This window comes from Aedes aegypti, chromosome 3 (assembly GCF_002204515.2).
Source record: "Aedes aegypti strain LVP_AGWG chromosome 3, AaegL5.0 Primary Assembly, whole genome shotgun sequence".
In the NCBI taxonomy this organism is placed as follows: Eukaryota; Metazoa; Arthropoda; class Insecta; order Diptera; family Culicidae; genus Aedes; species Aedes aegypti.
This window is the reverse complement of record NC_035109.1, coordinates 254,067,901-254,086,363: the sequence shown is the minus strand read 5'-3', so window position 1 is coordinate 254,086,363 and position 18,463 is coordinate 254,067,901. Positions and strand designations below refer to the sequence as shown.

The following is an 18,463-nucleotide window of genomic DNA, read 5'->3' as shown; positions in this document are numbered from 1 at the left end:
ATCGGGTACTTGGCCATGGTGTACTGGAACCCTATGTCTTCGTCTATCTCGACGATATCGTCGTGGTGACGGAGACGTTTGAGCATCACGTACAGTTGCTTCGGGAAATTGCGCGTAGACTGAACAGAGCCAACCTGATGATCAACATTGAGAAGTCTCAGTTCGGGGTGCCGGAAATTCACTTCCTAGGATATCTTCTTAGTCCAGAGGGCCTTCGTGGAAATCCCGATAAAATTCGACCAATAGTCGAGTACGAGAGGCCCACTACGATTACCAAGCTAAGAAGATTCCTAGGAATGGCGAATTATTACCGTCGGTTCATCCCGAACTTTAGCAAGACTTGCGAACCACTGTCGGATCTCCTCAAATCCAAAACCAAAATAATTGGTTGGAACGAGGCCGCGGAAAGAGCTTTCTGCTTGATAAAGGAGCAGCTGATCAGCACTCCTATTCTAGGGTTCCCTGACTTCTCCAAAGAGTTCGTCATTCAGACGGACGCAAGCGACGTGGCGGTTGCTGGAGTTCTCACACAGCAACAAGAGGATGGTGAGAGGGCTATTTCTTATTTTTCCCGAAAACTCACCACTCCTCAAAAGAATTACCACGCCGCTGAGAAGGAGGCCCTAGCCGCGCTGCTCTCAATCGAAGCTTTCCGGGGGTATATTGAAGGATACCACTTCACCTTAGTGACGGATTCGTCGGCACTGACCCACATCCTCAAAACAAAGTGGAAAGTAGGATCACGATGCAGTCGATGGAGCTTGGACTTTCAGCAATACGACATGACAGTAGTACATCGGAAAGGCAAAGAAAATGTCGTCCCGGATGCTCTGTCACGGAGCATTGCTGTGGTTCAAGGTTCATCGACTTCACCGTGGTATACCTCCCTGATGGAGAAGGTGAAGAACAACCCCGACGACTACGTCGACTTCAAAGTCGAAGATGGTAGGCTTTTTAAATTCATAGTGGCCAAAAATATACCTTTTGACTCGCGGTTCGAATGGAAGCAAGTCCTTTCCACCGACGAGATTCCCGAAATCTTGAAATCGGTTCACGATGACCAATTTCATCCTGGCTACGAAAAAACGCTAGCTCGCGTCCGTCAACGCTACTATTGGCCAAAAATGGCCAATGACATTAAAGTGTACATACAGGCTTGCTCCACCTGCAAAGAGGTCAAGCCGTCGTATGTGCAGACGACCCCAGAAATGGGCAAAATGCGCTGTGCATCTCGACCGTGGCAGATAATTTCCCTGGACTTTGTGGGTCCTCTGCCACGTAGTCGGAGGGGAAACCAGCATATTCTGGTAATATGCGATTATTTTTCCAAATGGGTAATGATCCATCCGGTGAAGAAGCTGGATAGTTCAACCATGTGTGTGATTTTGAAAAATCAGTGGTTCTACAGGAACTCTGTCCCTGAAACGATAATCACGGACAATGGTAGCACATTCGTTTCCAAAGAGTTCAAAGAACTGTTGGACCACTTCAAAATCACACACTGGTTGAACTCCCGCTATCATTCCCAATCAAACCCAGTGGAGCGTGTCAATAGGACAATAAATGCGGCAATCCGCACATACGTCCAAGAGGACCAGCGCGCATGGGACACGAAAATCCCTGAAATTGAGCTGATGCTCAATACAAGTGTCCATTCCTCCACTGGGTTCACACCCTTCTTCATTACGCACGGCGCGGAGCTAGCGGAGCAGGGATCCGATCACCGTCTCGCCCGTCATGGCAAAGAGCTGTCTGTGGAAGAGAGGGAAGAAAGGCAGAAGCAAATGTTCACCAAGATTCACGAAATTGTCCGTCAAAACCTCGAAAAAGCCCATAACGTGTCTCGGGACCGTTACAATTTGCGGAACCGTACGTTCGCAAAATCTTTCTCGGTAGGGCAACTAGTCTACCGAAAGAACATGAAACAATCGTCGGCCGTCGACAACTACAATGCAAAGTTGGGGCGACAATACTTACCGTGCAAAATCAAAGCTAAAATAGGCTCTTCTTCATACGAGCTGGAAGATCTGACCGGGAAAAATTTAGGCATTTGGCCAGCTGTTCACCTGAAACCCGGGTGATACGGACAATACAAAATCTTGGGGAACATTTGCACTGCTCCCTCTCTTCACCGCTTCTGCATCAAATCACCTGAAAAGACAATTACTACCGAATAACATTCAATGCTTACCCGTTTATTTACATTATTTCATTCTTAATTGGTTTCAATTCATGCCTGCCTTGCCCTCGTCGTCGTCAGATAAACTGTTGTTGTTTTGATTTCTCCTCCTCATTCTCATCATTTTCATCAGCTCCTTTTTCTCACTCTCTGTATACATTTTCTGGGAGATTTTTCCAGAGTCAAATTCAGGGGGGTGTTTACCAGCAAAATAAAAGCTGCCCAAGGTAGTTAAATTCCTACCTCCGAAATCGTAACGCTCGAGGGGTCTATTGCGACGAAGCTAGACCTCCAAAAATTATTAGAATAGGGATCCCTAAAATTACAGATTATATGTCGTAGTGTAAATAATAAATTGCGTGTGTACGTGGAAAAAAATGTTGTTCCTGGTGGATCTTGTTTTTAGCCAGACAACTGTATGAATGTAACGAGTGAATGAATGAATTTGTATGAATGTTGGGGGAATAAATGGATGTGTGAGTGAAGAATAATTTTTTTCCCGAATCAATTTGTCGGTGATTTTTGAAAACAAAATGAAGAGGTTTCAAAATGTTTATTTTCTCTTCTAATTGTAAGCTAGTATTAAGGGTAGTAGTAGCTAGTTTTAAAAATAAAGTTTAATTTCTAATGTTGATGGAAAGAGGATGGACAAGATCCGATTTATTCTGACGAACCATGTTTCTATAAGGCTGAATTTTCCTATTTCAGATACTATTTCGATACAACTCAAACATTTAGCTCCTATTTCCGCTTATGATAATTAGGGAGTATAGTGGTCAGGCTCGCGCTGCAGTTTCATGTAATTTGAAGGAAAAGAGCCTCCACTAGTGATCAATCATTGCTTCAAATTATAACTTAAACTGCAGGGGTAGAGAGCCACTGTAGGAGAACTAACTTTCAGGGAATCTATCACGAATTTGAGAACTGATTCGTCCATTTCTTCAATTCGATCATGGATCGTGAAAGTTAGCCTCTCCCGGTAATTCCTTCAATCTTGGAGATGACAACTAATCTCGAAAAGAAGAGCTCCCATTGAGGAAACAATCACTTTTCCAGATTGAGTGTCACCTACAAGAGAAAAAGGTTTACTGCTACCTAATTATCCTAATATGAGGTGGGAATCTTCTGGCAGCCAGACTCTATGGCTGAAAGTTACGTGATTTGGTGGGAAAGAGCTCCTCTCTACACGGAAAAATCATCCAATTAAATCAAATTAACAGTCAGCTAAAAGAGAGCTGCCAAGACAAGAACTCCTAAATCGACCTTCTCCTAGTGGACAGACTCTATTATTAAGTGTTACGTGATTTTGTGAAATAGAGCTCCTCTCCATGGAAAAATCATTTCACAAAATCAATCTAACGCTTAACAAGAGGAGGGCCACACTTACCCCATGCTTCCTGAACGACTTCCTTTCCAGTGGACAGTCTCTATTATTGAATGTTTATCGATTTAGCGGGAAAGAGATCCTCTGAATGGAAAAATCATTCCGTCAAATCAAAGAACATTCAATAAGAGGAGGGCCACAAAAATCCTTACAACCCCAACCCCATCTCCACCTACCAAAAAAAACAAGGTTTTTTTATCGGAGCGAGGGATGAATGTAACCTTCAAAAGGTAACATTATCTTTGTAAATATTTTTGTACATATTTTTTCCTTTTTTTATTACTATTATTTCTATTTTTTTATTATGATCTCACGGTTTTGTTAGTATAAGGTATTTAAATGAATTAATGAATTAAAATGAAACAGAATTAAAATGAAATTAAAAAAATATCGAATTTCCCATTCCTCCTGAACATCCCTATTACCCAATACCCTATCCAACCGTAACGCACCCACACTTCGACACCAACGATCGGTGTCGGCAATACGTTCGTCGTCTGACACACGAAGATGACGACGACGAATCAACAAAACTGGTTGTCATCCAGATTTCAGCAGCTAATAGGTGAAACACCGTCAAGATCGCAACTGTGCGCGAATTTAACCCGCTTTTTTTCTCCAAAATAGTGAACGCTTTGTGCCAGTCCGGAAAAATTAGTGCCGCGTGAAGACTAGTCGGTGTGCCAGCAGTTGTGTGGCCCGGCAGGGACAGAATTTCCCGTGAACAGTGCCAAGGAGAAGTCGGTGGTGTTCCAAGCCTGTGACGTGAATCCTATACGGAGGAGCAGGAGTCTCGCGCGATCGAAGAAGTTGCCGTTTCTCAGCCCGGCCCGAGAGTCAAACCACCCAGTTTTGAAGATCGCCGCTAGCTTGCCTTCCGAAATGCTGCCAGGATGGAAGTGGCCCGCCGCCGTTCGGCTTGGATTGCGCTGCATCTGATCACCTCAAACCCGGTAATGTGCATTTTATCCTTACCTTCCCATTTCCCTCAAAGCATATTAATAATGAATAGATAGAAAATGTTACTTTAAATGCCCTTTATTGTTGCCTTTCATTTTATAACCGCTGAGCCTTGTTTTCTACCATCTTTTGTGCGTAGTCCACCTCGCTCTTTTATGGGAAGGTTTTCCGCCATCACCCAATTTCCTCACCGGAGTCATTTTGTACGACCCTGAGTCTCCAAGAAGGCCACATTAGGCTGGCCCAAAAGAGTAATTCTAACACTATTTCGTACTCAAAAAATCTTTAAAGGTTTCGCCTAAAACGTACTCGAGAATGCCAGTATCGCCCAATGTTATGAGCCTGTAATCGATATTATTTTCAGTGTCGCCTATTACTTTTGCGCCGTGTTTACATTCTGGTTTCAGTTAAGCCCGCCATGTACGCCTTGTTTATTTTTTGTTTGTAGTGTCGCCGTTTACTCTCGCCGTGTTTTGATTTCGATTTCAGATGCGCGCATCACTTTGATAAACAAAAACACATGCGTAATCAATAAAGTGTGTGGTTTTGCATGAGGTGAAGTTTCGTCTTCTACAAATTTGCGTTTTTCGAATAGTTAAATTATCGATAGGGGGAAAATTCAAGTGCAGTGAATAGACAATCAAGCTACAATTTCAACGCTATATTTTCTTAAATTGTGTACATTTTGTCAGTTTCGTCTGATTCGCGAATCTTTCTAGATATTATTTTCAAGCTGTTTCACAGCTTCCGGAATTCATATCATAAGTATCTGAATTTAATGTTCCCAACGTTACCTGCTACCGCTTGGAATCGAACTCACGATCTCTGCATCCACAAGTCTCGACGCTGTCCTCGTTGCCACCACAGTCTATATCGAAAGGCAAAGAAAACACCGTTTTGTTCTACATCGAAAATGGTTCACACAATATTTTATAATGATCGTAAAAGATGCCATAGCCGCGCTTACACCACTTCATCAGGCTGTAAAAGGGTGCGAAACGTCAAACGCAATGTTTACATCCAATAAGCTGAGTAGATGCGCCACAAGTTGTTGTTTTACAGCATACTGCTGTATGCTCGCTATATAACTAACGACAAAGCGCTTCTTAAATATATATTGAGCAGCATAACAAATCATATTGTATAGAAGCAGCCGGATTGATGATGTCGAGTTTTATTCCACATCATTAGGTTGCTATCTTTTACGGTATTGAGTTACAGCTTAGTGAAAGCAGCAAAAGCGATAACTGACGAAATTTATTCAGCTAATATTTGTAGCTGCAAAACGTTTGCGTAACAGCTGTATTAACGCTAATCGTTCTATTTTTGACAGCTTTCTTTATTTGCTGCGTTCGCTGCTTCAATTCAACTGTTATACAGCACAAAGCAAATAATCTTGACTTATAGCGCTAAAATTGTTAGTTGGGTTGTTGGCAAGCTGGAGTTATCTTGCAGTTCAAACAATCTTTGTTCTACATTTCGTGTGTAGTATCGGTGCCTCCCTCCCAGGCCTGGATGATGCTGAAACTGAAACTAGCTGTGCTGCCATCAGTGCGGACGAAATTGTCAAAAAAGAAAGAAAGGAGTAGAGCACACAAAATGCAGGGGCGACCAGATTGGAATAATTCTTGACAACACTGTTTCTCCAACCAATCATGAGTCAATCTCTCGACTATCTGTCTCAGATGTTTGTAAACAAAACGGCCAGCCCTTCCTCACCTACCCTGTCTGGTTTTCTAATAGAAATATTAGTAGTAGAACGCTAATGGCGCTGTTCTCACAAAACTGATTTAGTTTATTATCACCTTTAAAGGCCCAAACGCAATGATAGCGGAACGGCAACGGAATGCGGAACCGGTTCGCCAGCATGAATCACAACATCTCGAGTGAGCTGACAACGAATGAAATTGGATCAACACTGAATTGACAAGCTGATTATACTTCATGCTGGCGAACCGGTTCCGCATTCCGTTGCCGTTCCGCTGTCATTGCGTTTGGGCTTTAACTGTATCTTTTCATTGTTTGTTCGATACCATGTTGTAGTGGATGATTTTAAAATTTATTTGACACTTTGATGACCGATACTCAAGCTGTCAGGGCGTGGCAAACTAGATGTTGGTAACACGAACAGTAGCGACATTAGCATTCTTAGGTTAATGCTTCTACTGGTTTTCTCCACAAGGTGAGCATAATAGGACACCTTAGAGAATTGAACGCGCCTTGGTCGTGTTCTCGTGCCAAAACCAGCTGGTAGTGACTGAAGTCAAGGATGAAAAGTGAATGGTGTTTGAAAATGTACCATCAGTACATTTTTGGCAGCTTCCCAATTTCGTCCTGAAAGTCTAATCATTTGTGAAAATTACAATACATGGTAACATAAATAACACGGCGCCGCTAAAACGTCACAGAATGAACGCGTGCATTGGTTCATAATTAATGGACAGTCCTTGCCTAAACAATCGCGCGCCAAAACCGAACAGTTCAAAAATCGAACGTGTGCTGTACTCTCGTTCCGTACACTGAGAACAGCATTGCGGTAAAAATACTATGTTGATGGTTTTAATTAAATGCGCTGCACCACTTGATTTGTGCAGACTACGTTACTCATTCATCTCAAACGGGAAGTGCGGTCTTTTTTACCATGCCGACGATATTCGACGGTTCAGTCAAAATTACCATGCTACATGGTAATCTTGAGAACAATTCATAGTAATTTATTTTACCATGCAATGCGTTTAAAAAGACAGCTATCGTACAGTTAATTTGAATATTCCTTATTTTCATTCCAACCTATTAAAAACACCTATTCAATTACATAAATCATAATTATTTATTGCCGAATTATAATTGTTATATTATAATTGTTTAGTCCATAAACAAACTTTAATTTTGGATTTCATAAGCGGCGCTTGTAGTGGTATCCTGTAGAGAATGTTATGCCCGTATTTGCCTTCATCGATCTCTGATTGGAACATGGCGGCACATGCAGCATCTACTCCTCATCGCTCAAATTTTCTATAAAACATATTCATAATTAATTTCGCTTTTATTTACAAAACGTAATAAATCGATGAATAATAGAATACTCACCAATAAAAGTATAATGAACTAGTCTTTATATTTTGGATCACTTATTTGGGTCTGGAAATTGCACGATGTGATCTGCAAAATGAAAACAAATTATTGAGCGAATTGTTGTATATTCTATGAATATTTCTTACCAACTCTGAATTAATAGCAGCATGGGTTGAGTAGTCACTATGAATACATTGGATTTATTATGTCCAAAACACAAAAAATAAGTCTTTCTATGACCGCGCTGACGTTAATCCTTCGCAAGCTGACGGAGAAAAACAGCCAAGGGGCTGTCCATTAATTATGTAAGGGTTTATGGGGGGAGGGGGATTTTGAGATTTCTTACGTGCCATACAATTTATTTTTGATTTTCGTACAAAAAATCTTACCATGGGGGGAGGGGGGGTTGAAAAACCCCGAAAATTGTCTTACGTAATTAATGGATCGCCCCCAAGTTGGTAGAGGCATTATCACCACGCTTTGTTGTTCAAATTACCATGCACATGGTAAACATGACAACATTATTCATTCAAAATTAACGATATTGTATTTATCTCCAATGCAAGGCAATAGTGCTCTTGACTCCTCGTAATAGTAAAATTTATCGATCGATGGCATAGTAATTTTAACAATATTGCAGTATTTGTAAAGACAAACACGTTAAATTTAAACATAATTCTGAATAGTAATTTTAAGAACCATGCAGTGGTTGTAATTACTGCAACATTAGTTTCAGTGTAGTGATGTGCGCCAAGTGAGCCTTTGCTGTCACCGCATTAGTTGGTGTTTGTTTGATGTTTTTGTTATTACAAATTCGCGTGTTATGAAACTGCCCTCGATATCGTGTATCATTTCAGAAAAACGATCAAATTTCGTTAATTTACCGGAATGTTTTTCATAAAAATCCTAACAGCGCGTCCAGTGCACCGATTACAATGTGTGAGACAAAGATTTCTGAGCAGTCAAGTCAATAGCAGTGAAAAAACGCTTGATCTTTTCCGGCAACAATACGAGCGTGATTCCTGGACAAACATCACTCCGAAGATTCTTTCGCACCTGGACCGAAATCTGCATCTGAAGCAGAACCACCCACTTTCGATTATCCGTAAAAAGATCGTCAACTACTTCTACGGTGCATACCTGAATCCGCGAGGGAACCCGTTATTCAGTGTGTACGACAATCTGAGTCCGGTTGTTTCCATCGAGCAGAATTTCGACAATTTGTTAATCCCAAAAGACCATCCTAGTCGAGCAAAGAGCGATTGCTATTACATCAATAAGGATTATCTTCTTCGAGCACATACTACAGCTCATCAGGTTTGTATGAACACATATTATTGATTTCACAACCTACTGGATATTCTCGATGTAAAATTCGACATAAATGTTGCAAACCTTTTAATCCTATCTAAGCTTGGTCTCTATTTTAATGCAAGTCTCAAGTTTTAATAGATCTCTAGTCATTTTGACAAAAATATTCTCCATAGTGACTTTGCTCATTCTTACAGTGAAACCAGGTGCATAATTCTAGAGGTTCAAGAGAAACCTTTAGAGACTACGCAATTTTTGTCCTCGAATTTGTTTTTAGATCCCTGGAAAAAGGCTTCAGGAATTCATCTAGTGATTTATACAGACATTTCATCTGGAATACTTTCAGAAGTTCCTCCAGGCACCCCTCACGAAATTCCAACAAACTCTTCTAGGAATTCATCCAGAAATTCCTCGAAAGATTGTTTAATTTATCCAGAATGTATCCCAAACGCAACTACCTTCATTAATTACTGGAATTACTCTGAAAACTTTCCTAGATGCTATTACAGGATTTCTCCCAGATATTATTTCATCAATTTCTCCACTGACCGATTTTTTAGTAGTTATTCTAGCAGATCTTCTAAAGATTTCTAAAGTGTTTGCAAGAAAAACCTGAACGTTTCTGCCTAGAGTTCATGAAAGAATTCGTTAAGAGATTTTCCTAAAAAATCCTAGAAGAATTCCTCAAGAAGTTCATAATCTGATTATTCCAGATATTCTTCCAGTTATTTACAATGGGTTTCCTTCACGAATTCATTAATAGTTTATCTCAGAAATTGCTCCAAAATTCCTCCATGGATTATTCCAGGAAATCTATTGAGTGCTCTTCCAGGAATTGCTCAATAACTTAGACCAGGGATTTTTCATTGAGTTCTGGCTTTTTTTTTTTCTTTGAATGTCTCCATGTCGGAGAAAGAATTACTGGATAAACTCTTGGAGAATCTTTGGAAGAATTTCTGAGAGAATTTGTAGTGTAATATTTAGTGATTTTCTTAAAAAAAAACCTTGAAGATTTCTTGAATGTATCTTGAATGCAGGATTCCTCACTATATGAACTCCCGCAGAGTAATATTCGAAGAAAACTTTGGGCAAATACCGAAATAAATTTGTGATGAAATTCCTGGAGGAAATAATAAAAAAGCATAAAGCAAAACGGGCAGTAATGTTTTTATTAATGGTACAAGGAATTTGCTAAAACTCTTAAAACTATCCTTAGAGAAATGTCTGGTTGGATCGTTTGAACAAATCTTACGTAAACTCTTATCTCCTGCTGGTGATGGAACCATGGTTTCTGTTATGTTTTTTTTCTTCATTTATGTTTGGTCTCTATTTGGTTTTCGCTTGGTCTATTTTCAGGTAGAACTCATTCAAGCCGGCCTAGATAACTTCCTGGTAGTGGGAGATGTTTACCGACGTGATGAAATCGATGCCACTCACTATCCCGTATTTCATCAGCTAGATGCCGTAAGAATAATTCCTCAAGATAAGTTGTTCGAGCGAAATCCAGAGTTGAAAGTTTTCGAAACGTCGTACAAAACGCACCTCAGCAAAGACACCAGCACAATTTCGGAGTGCATTGACCAACAGAAACAGCCCTGCCATACACTGGAAGCGGTTAAACTGTGTGAACATGAGATGAAACGAGTCCTTCTGGGAATGGTAAAGGAACTGTTCGGTAACAAAATCCAGTACCGATGGGTGGAAACAACTTTCCCCTTCACTCAACCGTCATGGGAGTTAGAAATCTTCTTCAATGGTAACTGGCTAGAAATACTTGGCTGTGGTATTACTAGAAACGAAATTCTGGATCGTGCTGGAGTCGACAATTCAATTGCCTTCGCGTTCGGCGTTGGTTTGGAACGGTTGGCCATGGTGCTGTTTGATATCCCGGATATCAGACTTTTCTGGAGTACGGATAGTGGATTTTTGAACCAGTTCAAAGACGACAAGATCGTCAAGTATAAACCGATTTCGGTGCATCCACAGTGCGCAAACGATATCTCGTTCTGGTTACCGCAGGAGCTAACTTTGGATACTTTTTCGGTTAACGATTTCTACGACTTAGTGCGGACAATCGGAGGCGATATAGTGGAACAGGTAAATATATTGTACTAAGAGCAAATAGTTTATACCTTGTTTTACAAATTAAAACTCAGTTTACATGTGGAAATTATATAAATGATAAAGTTATCTGCATAGGCGTAGCTAAGATTTCCAAAAAGGGGGGGGGGGGACAAATATTTCTTAACTTCAATCAAATAATCGTCATATGATCTATTTCCTTTGGAATTTCTTAATGACATGCAAGGATTTTTTCAAAAGTTGTTTTAGGAATGTCTATGGCACCAATATTTTCCTCAGAAGCTCTTCAAGAAATTCCTCAAAATATAATACAAAGAATTCCTCTATAAACTCATCCAGATATTTCTACATAAACTTTCCCAAAAATTCTTTGAAAATCTATCCAGAAGTTTGTTAAGAAATTTCATCTAGAATTACTTTGGAATTTTTTTACAGGAACTCCCAACATTTATTCGTCTGTGATTTTTTTTCCTAAATTATTTCTCGCAGTTATTCGTAATGCATTCAAAAAGTATTATTTTCAGAAACTTCCTTTGGATTTAATGAATATTTTTTTTAGGCGTTATTTTAGATTGAACTTGTAGAAATCTTTGTATGAAAAAAAAAAAATCTTTAAAATCATGTCTAAAGCATCCAAATTGGAAGAATTCCTGTTTAGATATTTGAAGAAATCGCGGAACTGATTCTAGAAGAAATCCTAAAATAATATCTAGGAACTACTAAAAACAAATTAACTGAAGGCTAGGGGATGTTGTTACTGAAATTCCTTGTCGAATACTAGAAAAAAAATTGTAAAATGATCGTGATAATTTGTAAGAAATACAGAAGTAAAATTATGGAAATAATCTAAAAATTTCTTGAAGAATTCTTGGAGATATCGAAACACAGATTTTTGGAGAAAATCTCAAGGAAAAGTTGCATAACAGGTTTTTGGCAGATTCCTGGCACCATTCATTGCGGATTGTTGATAAAACCTTCGAATTCTGGCAAGATCTTTTAAGGTACCAGATTTTTAAATGAAATCCAAGAAATCTAACATGAGGTAAATATTAAAAATGTAATTTTACGATGTTTATTGGAATTTTACCAGAGTTAGCTTCAGGAAATCCTTGATCACTTCAACATTACTACCTCCACTAATTTTCTCAGGGATTACTTTGAATAATTTTCCAAAGACTATCTTATGACTTCCTTCTGATATTGTTTCGCTAACTTTTCAATCAAATTTGCCAGTCGTTACTCTAAGAGATCCTCCAAAGTTTTCCACATATTTTTTTTTGTCAAGAAACCCCGCAAAAATTAATTACAGAGTTTTCGGTAAAATTCGTTCGACTTTTTTTTCAAGAAACCCGACAAGAATTTTTACGCCATTTCAGCTACCTACGGTTAATCCAAATCCAAAAATTCCTCGAGGGGTTATTCGAGTGGATCTATTAAGAACATTTCAAATAATTCCTCAAATTCGACTATGTTTCATTATTGAGTTTCCCTAGATTTTTTTTCTAGAAATTTCTCCAGCATTTCATCCAAGGATTACTGAAATACTTCCAAACATTTTTCAATGAATTACTCAAAAAATCCCCATGTAATATTCAAAAGTTCATTCAAGGTTTTACACCACTTACCATTACGGCATTTTTTAAAGAAATCTTCCGATCATTCCTCCATAATCCTTTAAAGATTTCGTCCTATGCGTTTTCGGAAGTTCTTTCACAAAATCCTGCAGGATGTTTTCCAGAGATTCTTTTTTTTTCTTAGTAATAATCTACAAAATCTTTTAATCGTCAAGAGTGTGTTCTTCTAGAAATCCTTATTCATTAAGGGTGACTTAAGGTGAAGATGAATCGAAGCCAAACCTCAAATTTTCAAGAGCACAAAGAAGAGAACCGAACACCCGTTTGAGCTGAAAACTTTATCGATTGGTAATCACCAGCTAGTAACCAATCGATTAAGTTTTCAACTAAAACGGATGTTTGGTTCTCTAGATTTGTGCTCTTAAAAATTTAAGGTTTGGCTTCGATTCATCTGCACCTTAAGAACTTACACAAGTTTCAACAGGTTTTCTTTGGGAATACGTCACAACTTTTTTTTTCAATAATTTCTTAGCTTTCTGGAAAATTTATTTCACATTTTCTTGGAAAAATACATAGAAAACTACTGAAAGAATGCTAATTATTATTTTTTTTAAATTTCCTGAGGAAATCTCTTAGAATTATTGGATGATTTCCCAAAGAAATCTTAGAAGCAATCTCTGAAATAATTTATAGAGGATCCTTAGGGAATTTTTTGGTTGAAATTTTAAGAAACTCAGACATTTTTTTTTTTTAAATACTGTGAATGTTCTAGGAAAGGGGCGATCCCTTAATTACGTAAGGGTTTATGGGGGGAGGGGGGGTTTGAGATTTCTTACGCGCCATACAATTTATTTTTAGTTTTCATACAAAAAATCTTACCATGGGGGAAGGGGGGGGGTTGAAAAATCCCGAAAATTGTCTTACGTAATTGATGGACCGCCCCAAACACGATGGAAGAATCACCGGATAAAATCCTGGAGGACTAAGAGCTTTCTTGAAAATATATCAGAAATAATATATGGAAAAATCCTGTCGGATTCCATAAGGTATTGTTTGATGTATTTTTAGGAAAAATCCAGGTTTTATTTTGAGGTATCCAAAAACATTTTTTTGAGAAATTCAAATAAATTTGTCTAGAGATTCTCAAACAAATGTGTCTATCCATTCATCTAGCCTGAAGAAATTATGTTCCGTAATGTTAGAAGCAATTTCCAAAACAAGTTTTAGAAATATGCTCTGAGAAATGTCTGGTTGTATCAAACTCTTTTCTCTTGGTTTCTGTTAGGTATCGTTTTGTTTTCTTTTATTACCGTTTGGTCTTTTTCGTTCTCTAATTGATTGATGTTTAATCTATTTTTTTAATTTCTTATTTTAAAGACACTCATTCGCTGCTTCATGCACAATTTTTAAAATTATTAGAAAATATTTGATTTCATATAAAAACGATGTTATTAATTAATTTACTTTATTATGGGGAAATTCAGCCCGAGGCTGGTTCATCCCCGTAAAAACGATGTTTGTAAATTAATCTAGAATTTAAACAACTTTAAGCTTATAATTTCGTAACAATTATGATGAGCCCCACGACTTTAATTGATTATTTCATTACGAAAATAGCGTTTTCAAAAAAAAATTGCTTGAACGAATAGGGTTGTAAATGGGCCAAATTATTCAAAACCAGTATAAAATTGTTTTCTTGTTTTTCAATAGAAAAACGATTGTTTATCAATAGTTTAGTGAATCTGAAGAGTATGGAATCGTATTTATGTAACAATTGCATTGTATTTGTGTGATTCAGTTTGGCTTAAGATTGCCGAAAATCGATAGAGCTCTGGAGAGAAAGAGAGGGGGTAATTTATAACTCTTGGACATTTTCATATAAAATTTAACAATACATAAAAAAATAACAATTACCACATTTAAATATTAACCGGGATTTTGATTATCCGTGATTCTGTAATCCGAAAAAAATTGATCCGGCGATGGGAATATATCTTATCAAATATGTAGCAGATGGTTTTTGTAACATCCATTAACACGATTCAATCAATTTCAGACAATTTAAATAATTTGGCTTTTGCAGGTCAAAACTGTGTGATGTCTTGCGAAAACATTGGTAAACTTCGTTTTTTAACATATTTTCACAAATCCAAATAAAATTTTACCTTTGCGCCCATGAAGCTGTCTTAGGTATCCAAATGACCCATGTAAACGAATAATGCATATTTTTTTGCACGGTAACGCAAGAAGAAGAATACTGATGCACTTCAAAGTTCCTTTTAGTTCACGATGATGAACAGAGCTATTACAAACGAAATAAAAGACTCCATTATTGGCAAATACAATTCATTTGAACAAAATTTATACTTTGGTATTGTTAGCACCTTCATATTGGAATATTGGATATTGGAATAGCTTCAGCATGCGCTAAAATGACTATATGTGTATAAATTGCTTTAAATCAAAAACACTTTACAATTTTTTTAGCCATATAAAATTAGAGTATTTATTGAACCTGGAACTATTGTATGAGACCTGAAAACCTATAATTATCAGGGAATTTTATTTTGGTAAACGAGTAGACACCCTGTTATAAAACTCAGGGCCAGGGCACAATGGGTTAAGCTGTGTTAAATTCAATTCTCGCAATATTTTTCCTACTCGCCTAACCTTTAATGAAAAATAATGATTCAAAAACTATGAAATAGGCCGAATTTGACAAAAAAAAATTGTACCTAGATAAAAAGTGTTCTAACAAAACTAATTAACTCTGGACAAACATTTCCAAAGGGCACATCGACATTGGTAAACATTAGCTTTGCGAGACGCTGTTGAGCCCACTTTAACTCGATCACGCTCACCAATACCACTATAAGGAAGAGCTTACACCAATCTTTCTAATAGTGCTGTTAGTCTGCGTGGGCGAGCTAAAAAGGGCTCAACAGCAACATTTCTGAAAAAAGGCTCAAGACCTCTTGGGCCCTTGTCAAATGTTTGTCCAGAACTATGCGTTTAATCAACACGGTGTCTTCAGCACATTTGTTCATTAAGTGATAAGGAACAAATGCTCTAAAACCATCAAGATAATTCGACGCATAGTATTTCTGCTAGATCACTTTTTGTTTTGGTGCATTCATTTTGTCAAAATACATCCTATCTGCAAATCAATCAATAGTTTTTACACAACTTTTTCAATAGTTATAATTGAGGTACAGTCATCCCTCCATGAGTCGATGTTCCATTACTCGATATCGACTCATGGAACCATACTAAAATCATAAAATCATGGTTACTATGATGGTCCCTTCAAACAGCTTTCCAAAGAATAGCTGTTCCATGACTCGATATTTCCATGAGTCGATGGTCCCTTCAATATCGACTCATGGAGGTTTGACTGTAATTTGTAGTTCGTCACAGAAAAAAAAATTTAAAAAAATCAGCTGAAAAACGACGGAGATATAACTTTCTCAAGTTGATAATGTTGTATGGGAAAACACCTTTAGCGCTCTTTATATGTCCGATACTGTATATCCTCTTAAAAATAGGGGAAGAGCGCCAATTTTCGTCCCAGCACTAATTGTCGACCCATCCATATGTTTTAGGCCTACTTTGTATGAAAATCCGAAAATTGGCACAGATTTCTTGTGGGTCGAAAATTAGTGCTTTTCCCCTACTTATGTTTTATTCAAAACATTCTTAAAAAGCAACAAAAACAATTTTAGCTTCCAAATTGTTCTAGCGATGTATGGTATTGAGTCATCTTTCAGCAGAAAATAAAACATTACATAGGGGTAGTCGAGGCGGTTTCGTCAATGGGGTAAAATAAGCACCCCTTGAAAACTGCATTAATTCTTGAAATTTGAAATAACATGCAAACCCAAAACTGACAAGGTAATGAAGCAATAGGGATGTTATTAGTCAAATAGCATAACTCAAAGACAAAGAAATAAATTATGTTCGAAAAAATTGCCCATATTGCCCCGAATGGCTCTTTTAAACATCATCATTTTGGAATGATGATGTTTGACTGTTACAATGTTTTTCAAAATTTTAATCTTTTTGCACGGTGTGTTTATTAATACTAATAACTTTCAAGCGTAGTAAAAATATAATTGAATTTTCAGATTATATGAGATAATTTTACAACCAAAAATAGGGTGCTCATATCACCTCATCGGTTAAAAATTGACAAATTGGTTTCGAAAAATGACAAATTTTGAAATATCATTCATTTATTCGTGAACTAGGACAATAAAAATCATGCGAATCTAATGTATTGATCTAAAAACTTTTGAAAACCATGCAAAATTCCTAAGATTTCATATTTTCAGCATCGACTTTTTCTTAAGGTGGTCAAACTGCCCTACTTTCCTCAAAATATTACTCAAATGGCATAATTAAACAAAGGACATGTTTTGAATGGGGCTACCCCGTTTGGCATAAAGGTCATTTCGCATAATGGTCATTTGGAATAATGGATGTTTGGCATAAAAAATATAAATTAGAAAAAGGAATACTGGTACTTAAAAGAAGAGCTTGTAATCAAAAGAAGGAAAATTCTCGATGAAAATGTTAGCAGTTATAATGCCAACGTAGGAAAGAAGGCAAAATTTCAATGAAAATGTTAGTAGTTACAATGCGAACCGCTAGTTCAAAAACACAATTAGAAAGAACAGCCTATGATCTAAAGAAGGAAAAATCACATGAGAATGTTAGCAATGATAATGTCAAAAACATAGTAGCATTGTCAGATTTCCAATGGTGCGCACAAATCACCAAATTGCGGTCATAGGAAAATAGGTAGTATTCACAAAAAAACCTTTACTCAACTGAGTTTTCAATGATTATGCCAAACGTCCATTATTCCAAATGACTTTCATGCCAAACGAATGTTATGCCAAATTATTTAATTTCAAACGGTTTTATACCAAATTACGTTCCCCCGTTTTGAATTTGTTGATTTCTTCAGCTTGTAACTATTATTTTGTCGTTAACCTAATGATTAACTTCTATTTTGTTTTGCAGGTAACACTAATTGACAAGTTCACTCATCCAAAAACAGGTAAGTCTAGTCTTTGTTTCCGAATCATTTATCGACACATGGAAAAAACGCTTACACAAGCCGAAGTCAACGTGGTGCATGCCAAAATTGGCGCAGAGCTGATTAAAGAGTTCAATGTAGTTATTCGATGAGCGTTGGATCGTTAGAAAAGTAGTGTCAATTTTCGTTTGTCAAGAATCCTGAATATATAGCATTTCTGAAAATACACTATACTGTTGTCCAAACATCCAACCTAGTGAATATTACATCCAATACTTCAAAGATTTTCTTACTGTAAGCTGTTATAAGTTTTCACGGCCTATATACTATTGCTCACTTGTACGAAAACAGCTTCGCAACGAGGCCAATTTTTGTACAATATCCCCATTATATTATAGATTAGGGTAAAAGCACTATATTTCGACCCATGAAACCAGCATATGAGTGGAAAACTCCCAAAAACCATGCAAAAAAACATCAACTAATATTCAAATTTGGCAGTCGAATAGAAAAACATATTATTTGTTCATGTATAACTTCTATTAGATGATATTTCATTGCATTTTTTGTATTTTTATAGATTAATGACTTTACCTTTTTGTGCTAGTTTTCGACCCACTGTTTTATTTTTCGACCCATGCATGTGCTAATTTTCGACCTGTACCAGATTGAAACAATATAACGGGTATATTGTATGAAAAAAACTTGAACTGTTGAATATTCTTCGATGGTTTTTCTTTTAGAATTACATTCCAGTGGAAACAGTGTATGCTTCCCATTTCCGTAACGAACTTTATGATAAGCAGTTCAACAGTTATTATCTGATAGATCTATAGAAAGCTCCTGAATACCATAAA

General features: G+C 37.3%; 1 protein-coding gene and 1 long non-coding RNA gene across 2 annotated transcripts; one reads left to right on the top strand and one right to left on the bottom strand.

The window, feature by feature from the left end:
* Positions 1-7,364: 7,364 nt before the first annotated feature.
* LOC110679493 lies at positions 7,365-7,879 on the bottom strand. The gene is made up of 3 exons (XR_002502527.1): positions 7,745-7,879; positions 7,614-7,685; positions 7,365-7,538 (listed from the first exon to the last, which is right to left on the bottom strand). It is a non-coding gene; the product is annotated as an uncharacterized LOC110679493 (long non-coding RNA).
* Positions 7,880-8,387: 508 nt separating this feature from the next.
* Positions 8,388-17,837, top strand: LOC5563913 (probable phenylalanine--tRNA ligase, mitochondrial). Its single transcript, XM_001648163.2, has 3 exons — positions 8,388-8,915; positions 10,266-11,006; positions 17,591-17,837. Exons 1-3 carry the CDS (start codon positions 8,487-8,489, stop codon positions 17,756-17,758), a joined length of 1,338 nt encoding a protein of 445 aa, XP_001648213.2. The 5' UTR covers positions 8,388-8,486; the 3' UTR covers positions 17,759-17,837.
* Positions 17,838-18,463: the final 626 nt, after the last annotated feature.

Bases quoted from the DNA above. Each gene is read 5' to 3' on its own strand.
- LOC5563913 (XM_001648163.2), top strand. From the start codon at position 8,487: ATGTTTTTCATAAAAATCCTAACAGCGCGTCCAGTGCACCGATTACAA. The intron at 8,916-10,265 runs GTTTGTATGAAC...GTCTATTTTCAG, and splicing joins CACATACTACAGCTCATCAG to GTAGAACTCATTCAAGCCGG. The intron at 11,007-17,590 runs GTAAATATATTG...TTTGTTTTGCAG, and splicing joins GAGGCGATATAGTGGAACAG to GTAACACTAATTGACAAGTT.